This window comes from Grammomys surdaster, unplaced genomic scaffold (assembly GCF_004785775.1).
Source record: "Grammomys surdaster isolate TR1022 unplaced genomic scaffold, NIH_TR_1.0 203, whole genome shotgun sequence".
NCBI lineage: Eukaryota > Metazoa > Chordata > Mammalia > Rodentia > Muridae > Grammomys > Grammomys surdaster.
The window spans coordinates 3,186,931-3,199,517 of NW_021604648.1; the positions used below are offsets into that span (position 1 = coordinate 3,186,931).

At 53.6% G+C, this 12,587-nt stretch overlaps 1 protein-coding gene across 3 annotated transcripts; it reads left to right on the forward strand.

Annotated features, from left to right (window-relative positions):
• Nucleotides 1-422: 422 nt before the first annotated feature.
• Nucleotides 423-11,578, forward strand: Tsku (tsukushi, small leucine rich proteoglycan). 3 transcript variants are annotated; one of them, XM_028770677.1, is made up of 3 exons: nt 4,807-4,862; nt 6,393-6,643; nt 9,111-11,578. In XM_028770677.1, the coding sequence occupies exon 3, from the start codon at nt 9,119-9,121 to the stop codon at nt 10,181-10,183; it is 1,065 nt and encodes a 354-aa protein (XP_028626510.1). In that variant the 5' UTR covers nt 4,807-4,862; nt 6,393-6,643; nt 9,111-9,118; the 3' UTR covers nt 10,184-11,578. The 3 variants fall into 3 exon arrangements, with proteins under 3 accessions (XP_028626509.1, XP_028626510.1, XP_028626511.1); XM_028770676.1 differs by lacking the exons at nt 4,807-4,862; nt 6,393-6,643 and adding an exon at nt 423-463; XM_028770678.1 differs by lacking the exon at nt 4,807-4,862 and having other exon boundaries at nt 6,331-6,643.
• The last annotated feature ends 1,009 nt before the right edge of the window (nt 11,579-12,587 follow it).

Here is a 12,587-nt window from a genome sequence, read left to right on the forward strand (position 1 = left end):
CACACACACACACACACACACACACACACACACACACACACACACACGAACTCCGGCGACCTCCAGATGTTCCCGACCCCGCAGCCATCTGCTGAGATTACTGGAACGCGCAACTGAAGGAAGGCAGAGGGGGCAGGGATCCGGGACGCAGGAAGCTGGGAGAGAGGCCTTGTGGAATGGGAGGGAACCGCGCACTTTTTAGACGCTCCCTGGGGTGGAACCCGTGCTCGGCCGACGGGCGGGGGCAGGGCTGCTAAAGCGCCCCCCTAGACTTGCACTTTAACGACGCTCCCTGAGCTTCCTGGCCTGGAGCCGGTGCAGCCACTGGGTGCCGAGCAAGGGGAGCCCGGCGGCGGGCGGGGACGTGGGGCGGGACGTGCGGCGCGGAGAAAAGCGCCGGCCCACCGGCCAACGCCGGGTCGCCTAGGTGAGCGTGCCGAGGCGACAGCTGCGGACCTGCCAGGTGGGTGCTATCCCGAGGCGCGGCGAGATCGGCGCGCATTTGGAGGTTTGGAGCCCCAGACTCCAACCTCATCGCCCCATCCTGTGAGCAGGCCGGCGCGAGGGGCGGGTCCGGGTCCTGCCGAGGCCCCTCAACTTTTCCGGGACACCGAGCCACAGCAGCGAAGAGTCGGGGGAGCAGGGGTGGGGGCTTTCAGGAGACAAAGGCTCTGCCTGGGGGCCGTGGGCGTGGGCCAGCGCCTCCAGGGTCTTTGTAAGAACACGTGCATCTCACGGTAGTGGGTCTTTTGTGAATTTGGGTTCGGAAGCCAGCATCTGCCAGTGTCTTTGTGTGTGCGTGGCTTTGCATGGCTATCTCGTTCCGGTGTCCCCGTTTTACAGCCTTGCGTTTGGTTGTGGGGACCGGTGGGCGCTCCTAGTGTCCGTATACGTGGTCTATGCTTGCCGACGTGTCTGGGTTGAATATCCGTAGAGTATGTGCGCACTGAGAGCCTAAAGCTGCGCGACTCTCTGCTCCCCTGCTGTCCATCGTTTTTCCCCTTCTTGGCTTCAAACTTTTCTCTGGGTTCCTCCGGCAACGCCTGTTGGCAGCCCTTCTCTCTCTCACCTCCGGAGGTCCTTTGAGCAGCGAGAAGATGAGATGGATTTGGTGGGTTGGGGGTGATCGGCAGTGCCTGGCGACTGGCCCGGGCCAGGACTGGGCGGAGCGTGCCGGACACCCTCACAGGACCCCAGTAGGAGGAAGGAGGGGACACCGCTGGTCTGGGCTCCCGCCTGAGGCTGGAGACCTGGGAGAAGCGCACTGTTGGCAGTAGTCTGCTCTGCGCCCCTGGGACAGAATGAGTGTGGACTGAGATCTGTCTGCTTAGTGGAGAGACTTGCTTGGCTTTGAGTTCTGCACTGCATTTAACCCGACTCCAGAGTGAGGGGACGAACCTTCTGATCCAGTAGGTGAGAAAGGCCATGGTTTGCCTGCATCCGGCCTGCTCGTGGCCCTTAGCCCTGGTTGGGTTGTGATGAGAAGGGGCCTTCCACACACTAGTTTCCAAAGGGACTGCCAATGGCCCACATAGGGTACCGGCGTGTTGCTGAGCCCCGTTGAGATTCGGTCACTGTTGTGGATGAAGTGAGAACTCAATGCCGCGGGAGCGGAGCGCACAGTGGTGGTAACCAGCGTGGCGAGCTTAGCTGAAAGCGGCTCCCGCCCACACTTGGCTGGGCCCAGAGGTGACTCAAACTTTGATCCTTTCTTGTTCCATGCTAGCCTTTTGAATAAGTCTAGACTTGCAAAGCCCCCAGAGTGGGAGGGGCTCCATCCTGTCCGAGCTTTTGATCCTGAGTGGCAAAGATAAGTCAAACACTTTTTTCCCAACCCTCCACCCTAATCTTTAACTAAGAACTTTAGTCAGTACTACCCTGGGCGGGGGGTGGGGGGGAACAAACTTGGAAAAGGCAACGATGCCACTTTCCTTTTCGCTTCTAGTTCTTCCTTATGAAAGAGGGAGTGTGGATGGTCTCTGTACTCTCTCGATTCTCTCCTGATTACCAGAGATCGCAGAGGCTGGAAACAATTGTGTTTCCAGGCATTAATTCGTTCCTAGGAAGGCTGGAGTCCACAGGGCTTTCACCTGCCTTCTTCCACTGACCCATGTAAAGGCAAAAGCTGGCGTTGCTTATCTTTTAAATGACAGACTGGGCAAGAGATCAAATTCAGACCAATTTTCCCTTTAATTGTAACTTCTGGCTCAACACAGAGAGAATGGACTTGATTGGGTTCACCATCCTTTCTCAGGGCTCTCAGCCTGGGAATTGGATACTTCCTGAAGACAGCTGGGTCCACCACCCACCCCCGAAGTCCCCTACCAAGGCTAGTGCTAAGACAGGCAGGTTCCATAGGAGCAGACCTGGCTGAGCAGGTGATCACTCTACTCAGGGGTTTGAAGTTTCCCAATAGGTGACAGAGGCTGGAAAGGCCTCCCACAGTACATGCAGGGCTCTATGTGTTCTGAAAACAGCACACAGGTACTTGTCTTCATGTCAGGATGCAAGGGTATGTGTTGGGGAATAGGAGTTATCCAGAGGCTGGGAGAGAAGGCAGAGGTGAATCACTCAGCATCAGTTTGATCTCCAGTTTGAGCCTGTGTGCAGAGAGCTGCTGGAGGAAACAGAACCACGGGGGAGGGGTGTTTGATCATTCTTTCCTCTGGCCTTTGGATGGTGCTGGAGTCTGGGAGGCCTGTCTGAAGACAGGGTGCTGCATGTCTTTCAGTCAGAAAGTCTGGGAATTGTGTTCTCTTGTTTCATCGCTTCCTGCTTCTGTCACCTGGCATGTGTCATGTCACCTGTCTGATTCTCAGGCTCCTTCGAAGGGAGATTTTGATTGCTGTTTCACTGATGTGTTGTGACTGGTAAATAGCATAACAAATTACTACATGTGCTAATAATTGAGATGTGGTTTCAGGGTGTCTGGTTACATACATTGTGTGAATGCAAGCGGAAGCAGCAATAGCATGAACCCCAATCTTAAACCTGGTTCTACCACTTACCCGAACCCTGAGTTCCAGGAAGCACCCAAGCAGAAGGAGGTCTCTCTGTCCCTGTCATTTTACTAGTTTCTGCCCCTGCCATGCTCGAGAGGAGCTGGGAACATTCTTAGACAGCCGTAGCCCGGTGACCCTTCAGGGGATGAAAGCCAGGTTAGGCTGAGAAGGCCTCTCAGAATAGGTAGCTTTTGAATCAAACAAGTGGGAATTTGTAGAAGACAAAGGTAGGGGGTTGGGGGGAGGAAGCCTTGCCATCTTTGTCAAAAGAAATAGCCTGTGCAAAGAAAGAGGTCCCTGGGGAGTGACAGGCATGCAGCCTGAGAGACTGTCTTTGTGGGTTGGTTTTAGATGGGGCACCGTGGTAGGGGCTTGACATTCAGTTGGAGGCCATACTCGGGTGCCCAGCGTGGCACTTGTTTAGAGGCGGAGGCCAGAGGCCAGAGGGGTACAGAGGTCTCCCAAGTGTGACCTACGCAGGGTGAGGTGCCTGCCCAGTTTGAAGAAGAGGACAAACAGTGACCTACCTGCCTAGGAGTGACTGCTGATTTGGTGCCAGTTTCTCATTCGGCCATAGGTGACGACACCCTCTGCTTCAGCTTTCTCTGGCCTCTGTCACCTTCCTAGACCCCAAGGAAATGTGCTCCGGGCCCTGGATGGGACACTGAGAGAATCCATGTCATCCAGGAATAACTTCTGGGTTCTCATCCATCTGGTGTGTCTTAATGTCTCTTTCCTGGCCCTGAAGTCACACACAGAGGCAAGGCTGAACACTCACTGAGACCCTCTGGGGCCAGCTTAGGCTGAGTCCTTGCTTTCTGTAAGTAATCCATCCAGGGCCCTGCTGGGAGCAGTACTAGTTGCTCTCAATGTTGCAAGACCCAGACCAGGGCCCCACAGTCACATGAAATCCTGAAAGGCTGGTACCCAGTCTTCAGATCCCCTTTCTTGTGCTCCATGCAGCCTCTCCCTGTGTTCTCACGTGCTGCTTCAGATTGGTTAGAACTTGACAATTTCCCCAAAGATCAGCTGGAAGGAGAAAATAGTATTTGGGGCCTTGTCTATCACCCTATGGGTGACATTTTTTGGGTGGGAGGGTGCTGAAGTTCCAGGCCAGGTGGTAGATTCAGAATACCTGGATCCAGCCTTTGTCTTGTCAGTGTCCACGTGACTCTGGAAAGTCACTGAACCTCTCTGGACTCTTTAGACAGCCTTAAGACAAGTGCAGTGCCTTCGAACTTCCTGGTTTCACAGGGTGGTCAAACATAATTGCTGAAGATACATGGGACAGGCTGAAGTGTGCCTGATATGTCTTTTAGGCATTTTTGTTTGCTTGCTTGTGTCTTTGTTTTGAAAAAGGGTCTTACTGTATAGCCACAGCTGCCCTGGAACTCGTTATGTGTACCAGGCTAGCCCCAAACTCACTGAGATCCTCCCACCCCTCTAAAGTGCTGGAATTAAAGGCATGTACGATCAAACCCCAGCCAATAATACCTGGTATATATTAATATAGTATCTGGTCCAGGGGTAAAAAAATAACAAAAACCTAACTCCTCCTCTCTGCCCACAGAGGACGAATAGGTAAACATGTCAGTACAGTCCAGCGTTAGCGGCTCTAAGCAGCTGTCCACACTGCCCATTTGCATGTTGAGGCCAGCTGTGGGTTTGAAGCTGACATGTCTGGGTCTGGTTCCTGTTTCCTCTATTACCTGACCAAATAGCATGCTGCTGTTTGCCTGTGTGACAGAGATAATAAGCAGCACTGTGAAGGACTGCAGTGGAGTGAGAGTCACACATGTGGGGAGCCCATGTGCTTGTAAGCATCGATCCTGAAGAGAAAGCCAAGCCTGGAGGCTCCCAGTATGTCTCCCAAATTCTAATTCCTGAAGCTTCAAGGTCAGGGGCCAGGATGCTTAGGGAATTTCTCCCTGGGGATTTCATGACCATCTCTATTGACTGAGGGGAGTGAGGTGCAAGTCCGCCTGGGGTAGAGGCCCTGTTGGTTGATAGGAAGGCCTGTCCTAGGTAGGTGCTAGGCACTGAACCAACCTGCAACTAGCCCCTTACCCACTTAGCTCCTGTCCCTGAGGTTCCCTGTTGAAGTTGTTAATAAAAGGCTAGAAAGTTCTATGGGTCAGAAATTCTGTGGTGTACCAGGGCTTGGCAACCAGGCCCAGGAGGAGCCTGGAGTCCAACCTTTAACTCAACCTCAGAGAGATGTTCACAGAAGAGAGTGGTTGGACCCTCACCAGCAGATACCAATAGTGTGTCAATAGAGGTCAGTGCAAACTACTATGAACCTGCTGGAGTCTGGCTCTGCAAATAGGAATCTGGCTGGGAAGGGACAGGAAGGATTAGCCACCACCTCCAGGAGATTTAGAAAAGCCACCAGGGACCAAGCACTTACTGAACAGACTGCCCCATCACTACATGGTCCCACAGCCTCCACTTCTTGTTCCTGCAGAGAACTCTGCGATTCTAGTAGGTAGGGTGGACTCCTACCCTGTCCCCGGTCCAGCAGCCAAACCCTGTGGCTTTCTTGCTGAGTCTCTGTTGCTGCCTCTCTGCCACCAGGTCTGACGTTGACCTCAGTTAGGGAAGGATACCTAGGTTAGAAAGGAGGCACTCTGTCCCAAGCTGCTGGCACCTTATGTTTGAAATTTGAATTTTCTCAGTACCCTCTGAAGAAGGCCTATTGGTAGCCTGAGGTGTGAGAGGCAAGGAGGGAGGGGTGGTGGGAGCCTGTGGAGACAGAGAGCGCTTTGTTCCACCAGGCAGGGGCAGGCTGGTAGATGTGTGTGATGCAAGGACCATGTGAGGTGGTGGCTGCCAGCTCCTGGGCCTTGCTCTGCTATTGCGTTTCCCTTAGTGCCCCTCTGAGCCTCAGCCATCCATCATCTCCAAGGGCTCTGCAGCACACGAGCCTGGAATTCTCTGTGTTTGTGGACAGTGTGAACAACAGCTGACTGTGTAGGAAAGCTGCTACCCAGAAGACAAAGAGGGTCCAATCCCTAAGGGGATTCAGAGAGGGAAGGGAGAAGGGCATCTCCAACTTCCAGAGGCCTCTCGTCTGAAGTAGTTGATCTCTGTGGTTTTACCAACAATCCCCTAGGGCAGTGATATGGCCAGTTCTGCATCATGGCAGGTTCGAGATACGATGTTGTCGGGAGAGCCCCTTGGAGCTGCCAGGCTTGTAGCATTTACACCGTTCATGCTTGGACTCATGGGCCAGCAGCCTATTTTCTTTAAAGTCACTGTGGACTTGGCATCCTGGGCCCTAAATAGCTCATGGCTGGCCTCACAGGACCTGCTGTCTACCAGACCAGAGCTGTGTGAAGTCTCTTGCCTTGTGTTCTGTTGATCCTCACATGTCTTTCATCTGCATGTCAGGCTTTGTAGGAAAGATCTCTTGACCTAGAGAGCTCTTCTCCCCGGATATCCTTGATGGCTGCCTGTCTGCGTAGCCCGCCTGTCTGCGCTGCTGGCATGTCTCTTTGCCTTTTCTTCCGGGGCAGAAGTCCCCGAATGGAGGCTGAGCAACACTAATACAGATGAGGAACTCAAACTCCTGGACATAAAACTGTGAAAAGTCACAAGAACTTAAGCCTCCTGTGTCTAAGATGTTAGTGATTTTGCTACAGGTGAGGAGGGGCCCCTACCAATCTCACCCACTCGCCCCAAGCAAAGCTTAGCCGCGTGCTTTGTGCTTAGTGTTTTGTTCAGCTTTAAAACTCTGTAACTCTGGGGTTGGCACTTATATTGTAAAGATGGGAAATAGAGGCTCACAGAGGGGTGGGACCTGACTAGTGGTCACAACGGTCCAGGGCAGAGAACAGTGACAGAGACCTATGGCTTCTGACTCTCCCCTGGGACTTGTCTCAACACAGAGTTGCGTTATTGCTTCCCTGTCATCGTCCTGGGATGTAGTGAAGCACCTCTGTCTGACATCTGCTCTAGAGAGACAGAGCAGCCCTTGCTGTCTATCTGTTAGTGTCCTGGCTGCACTGGGCATGTCCCCGGTAGGGGGACAAGTCTAGTCCTTAGAGCAGCTCTTCGAAGGACTGTCCTCCTCATTTCATCTCCCGTGTAGTGTCTCCAAAATATTAGCAAGTGGCTTTTCGGGTCCTTTAATGGGGGATGGGACAGTTGGCCTCATTGGGCAAACTTGAGATCTACAAGAGAGGGGGTTGTGTCACTTCCTGTTTCCCACTAGAGTTCCCCAAGTATGACAGCAGAGGCCCTGGGAGATGTTCATGGCACAGTGGAGCAAGGTTCTAGCCTGGTGCATTTATCACTCAGGCTGCCTATGTGGACCTCCACCTGCACTCCTGTTTCCTTTATCTCGTTGTGAGGACCACTGCCGTGTTCCAGATGCTCCAAGGAAGGTTGTGGGTAGCTCTTCACAGATTAGGGTGCAGGGGTTTGTTGTCTTGTGTGAGGATGGCAGGAGAGTACAAGGCTGGGGCCCAGAGGAGAGCAACATCTGGGCTGTATTTGCCCCGCTGGTTACATAAGCTGGAGCTCAGGAGAAGCCACTTGGCATTTCATGAGCGCATTGTATAATCACCTCTGGGAGCCAAAGGGTCATTTTGGGGCCCTTTGTGGTGTTTATTTAAACCCCAGGCAGGGTAGGATGGAGCAGATCAGCTTAGCTAGAGGGCGGGGTGGGGGTAGGGGCAATGAACTCTGGGAGAGTTCCCTGGGGAACAAAGGGGGCCTGGAGCAACTTAATATTTTCCTCGTGGTGCAAACATTGGAACGCTCTGTCCTGCCTTGGCTGGGACCAAGCCCAGGATGCACCTGGGCCGGGTTTAATCCTCGAATTGGTCTCTACAAAAGAAAGGGGTGGGCAAGGAGGCCCCCAGGGTCTGGTAGAGGAGCAGAGCCCACCCTACTTCTCCCTGCCCCAGGATGGAGCCAGAGTGCAGATCAAGTGGCTGCCCTTTTAAAGTTTCATGCAGGGCTGGTAATGCTACCCAGCTGCTCCCCAAACCCCAGCCTAGAAGGTGGGCAGGTCCTCCCCCCTCCTCCTTCACCCCTATTTCTTTCTCTGGAGGCCCATGGAAGGGAGACAGGCAGGAGGACAGGCCACCCAGATGAAGAGCCTTTTGTCTCCTGAGTGGCCACCTATCAGGGGAGGGGGCCACTTAGAAGTTCTTGGTATATAACCCCCTGGTTCTCATGCTAATACCACCCAGCTCGTGAATGCAAATCTTGGGTGTGCCTAGTACGGACCCATGTACCTCTCAGATTTGACAGCATACTAGTGTGAGACATACGTGGCGGCTTCTGTTGTAATTTCACAGAAGGACCTGAGGTCAGAGGGTGAGCGGCTTGAGATGTAGCATGTGCCTATGACGAAAGCCCCTCCTGGATTCTGCCTACTTCCCACCACACCTGCGGAGGCAGGAGACAGAGACAGAAGAACTGAGCAGGCCTGGGTCTAATTCTGCCCTGTTTTGTGCTAGTTTGGTGGTGAGGCACTTGTTCTCTCTGGGCAAGAGAACCAGCTAAGGTAGAGGGGGAAGGGCAGTCAGCCAAGGATCTACTCCACCTAGTACCACCATGCTTAGCTGTATTCATGTCTCCAACCCTTCAAAGCTCGGTTCTCTCTTAGTGAGATGGAGACATGACTCTGTCTTGTAGGCACTGGTGAGGGTTAGGGGCAGCCAACTCAGCAGCTAGCCTGTGGTTTCTTTTCAGCAAAGGTGAATGAAGCCCTCAACTCTATACTTGCACTGTGAAGTCCTCTCTGGCATACCTTGGTCTCCAGCAGCTTCTGAGCTTCAGATCAGCAGTTATAGTAAAAGCAGCCAAAAGACTGTCTGGTCTAAGAGATTTCCCATAAGATATCCAGGTACCCATACTTCGGTCAGAGCAGGTCACTTACATCTGATGCTCCTAGTGACAGATTCACCCACCTGGCCCAACCCTTACCCATACAGATGTGGGCACTGAGGGCAAAGAAAAATAGGGACTAGGGGTTATGAGTGTTCCAGGAGGCTAGGAGCAGTGACAGGTTCCAGCTGTGTCCCTACACATGGCCTGTGTCTTATAGGCCAGGATACGAGTGGTACATCCACCCCTCACCTGTAGCTCTCTTTCCAGGTGTCACCATGTTGTGCGCCCTGTTTCTGCTGCTGCTGGCCATGGGCAGAGTGCAGACAACTCGGCCATGTTTTCCTGGCTGCCAGTGTGAAGAAGAGACGTTTGGGCTCTTTGACAGTTTCAGCCTGATCCGAGTGGACTGCAGCAGCCTGGGCCCCCACATTGTGCCTGTGCCCATCCCTCTGGACACAGCCCACCTGGACCTGTCTTCTAACCGGCTAGAAACCGTGAATGAGTCAGTGCTGGCAGGGCCAGGCTATACCACACTGGCTGGCCTGGATCTCAGTCACAATCTACTCACCAGCATCATGCCTACTGCCTTCTCCCGCCTCCGCTACCTGGAGTCACTTGACCTCAGCCACAATGGCCTGGCAGCCCTGCCCGCGGAGATTTTCACCAGCTCCCCCTTGAGTGATATCAACCTGAGCCATAACCGACTACGAGAGGTCTCAATATCTGCCTTCACCACCCACAGCCAGGGCCGGGCACTGCACGTGGACCTATCCCACAATCTTATCCACCGCGTGCTCCCCCATCCAGCCCGGTCCAGCGTGTCTGCACCTACCATTCAGAGCCTGAACCTGTCCTGGAACCGGCTCCGAGCGGTGCCGGATCTCCGAGACCTACCCCTGCGCTACCTGAGCCTGGATGGGAACCCTCTGGCTACCTTCAATCCAGGTGCCTTCGTGGGGTTGGCAGGCCTCACCCACCTGTCACTGGCCAGCCTACAGGGTATCCTCCAGCTCCCACCCCACGGCTTCCGGGAGCTCCCAGGCCTTCAGGTCCTGGACTTATCTGGCAACCCCAAGCTCAAGTGGGCAGGAGCCGAGGTATTTTCAGGCCTGGGTTTGCTACAAGAACTAGACCTGTCAGGCTCCAGCTTGTTGCCCCTGCCTGAGATGCTGCTACATCACCTCCCTGCTTTACAAAGTGTCAGCGTCGGCCAAGATGTGCAGTGCCGGCGCCTGGTGCGGGAGGGTGCCTACCACCGGCAGCCTGGCTCCAGCCCTAAGGTAGTCCTGCACTGTGGAGACACCCAGGAATCTGCTGCCAGGGGCCCATACATCTTGTGACGAATGGTGTGGCCTGAGGCCACTTGACAGACTGATGTCCTGGGCTTGCTCAGGTCCCAACTAATATTTTAATGTGCCAATGCCTGTGGAGAGTCTACAGGCCTGTGTGGCAGCCATCTCGGTAAAGATGTGGGCCAACGATAGTTTTTGTTCCTGAGGCGTATACCCAATAACAAAGTCTGCCCGTTTGTCTCAGTGGTTCACCTCCCAGAACTATGAGCAAAGGGACTTTGATGCCAAACCAGACTTTGGTCCCTTCCTGAGCCCTGCCCAGTTGTTCCTAAGTGCCTTCCCTTTTGTCTGGACTGATCTGATCCGTGACGTACGACTGTAGGTGAGCACCACCACTGCAAAGCTGACTCAGGTCCACTGGGGTGAAGGTGCCTCTGAGCCCAGTGTCTAGTCTTTGCTCTGGGCCCATGAGGCCTACTTCATCCTTTCCTCATGGAATCCTGGGTAGAATCTTAATGATAGACGGACCTAGAGAGAAAATCAAATCCACCCTCCTCGTGGGACAGATGGTAATATGGGACTGAGAGCAACAAACTTGCTCACCTGGGGACTTGGAGAGGAGCCCAGCCGCCTGCTGAGGTTGGGGGCTGTGTCTTTTCCACTCTGTTATCCCTCCCCTGCTGGGTACCCTGTTACCATTCATTGCCTGTGCTGTTTCTCACTGTGCCTAGCAGTAGCAACAACAAGGTCACAGAGGTGAGGACCCTAGGTCTGGTGACCAGCTTATGGTATGAGCAAAGTCAGTCCCCGTTCAGAGCCTCAGGAAGCTTGGAACACCTCAGTCTCAAGCCTGTCAGTTTCTTACTCTGGGATGGGAGTCCCCCAGCATCAAGACTGGAAACATTTTCCACAGGGACACCATCTTAAGATGCTTTTCTAAGAAGTCAATGCAATTGTGGCCATCTGGCTGTGGGCTCCAGGGGACTCGAGGACTTGGTGTCCACGGGCCAGAGCCTAGAGACCCATTTCCCCCTCCAAGGAGTGTGGCAGAAAGGGTCTCCCGTGCACATTGTGCTCCCCCCCAGGGCCACATCTCAGCTCTCCAGCCCTGGATTCTTTCCTTCATCATTTTATGAGTCGCTGCCTTTTTTAAATGAACTGTCACTTTTAACCCCCACCTCTGCTGGCCGGGGGATGGAAAGGAAGATAAATGTGTTTGTTCACTTTTGTAAGACTCTGTTCTGGATGTGGGCTGGGCGGTCTTGGGAAGAAGCTGGTTATCAGTGACCATGTGGGCATTGGGGCTGGTCCCAGAGATGCTCTCAAGTCAGTGAGTGCTCTGTCTTCTCATGCTAGCCCTGCCTAGCCCATGCTAGCCCTGCCTAGCCCATGCTGTGACTGGTCCTTGGTTTAATAAACATGTAAGAGTTCTTTCCATCGCTGAACTAGCATTTGCTGACAATCCCTGGACTAGGATTGGAGCCACAAAGATATATTAGATCCCACTTGGGGCAGCTTGTTCTCCCTGAAGAAGCCAAAAGCCTTCCAGAATTGGGGGTGTATGACAACATATGGGAGGCAGCCACTTGGGTGGACCAACCCTCTTCCTCTACCCTATTCACTTCACCCCCATCCATGCCACCCCACCTCCACCCACCATCTGTCCAGCTTTAGCAGTGAGCTTGCTGGGGCCTTGCACACCCCTGCCTCAGCTCAGGGACTGTGGGACTCTGTCCTTGCCCTGCCTGAGCCCCTCAGCGCTTTCTCATCTTTCTCATCTAATGTGCCTTAGGAGTTTTCCCAGAGTCTGGCTCTAACTCCCATCAGTCAGCTTTGCCCATCATGGCATCAAGCTGCTGTGGAACTGTCACTCCTGTTTGCATACCTCCAGCACACTTCAGTGACAGCTCACTTCCAGCTTCTTGTGGGCCAAATTGGCTTGTCAACAGGTTGGTCTGGCTGGCCAGTCTAGGGAAGTATCCAATACCATCATCAACAACAGTCTGTTGCTGATACCTACCCGGCGCCAGGCTCTGTGCTGAGCTGGGGTCTCTGCCATGGGGGATAAAACAGGATCCCTACCTAAAGAAAAGCTCAGAGCTAGTGAAAGCCTATCGGGGGACTTGCATCACTCATGACAGGCAGACCAGAACAAGGAAGTGACACTTAGGAAAGGTCATGGGTGAAGGGTTAATGGCACAGAATCCAGAACATTCCGACAATGGGCATCCATCCAGGGAGCTGGGTATTCTTGCCAATAAGGTCACCATGGGAGATTTATCAACTAGAAACTCTGAGCCCAGGGTACCTGATTAGCTCAGAAAGAGCTGAGGTGGGAGGGTCCCAATCACTCCCATAGAGAATAAGCAGCCCTGTATGTCAAACAGGATAAGCTTCAAATATAAGAGGCGAGGAAATATTGTACTGTTACACAATAGGCCTGGACCCTCCT

Bases quoted from the DNA above. Each gene is read 5' to 3' on its own strand.
- Tsku (XM_028770676.1), top strand. From the start codon at position 9,119: ATGTTGTGCGCCCTGTTTCTGCTGCTGCTGGCCATGGGCAGAGTGCAG.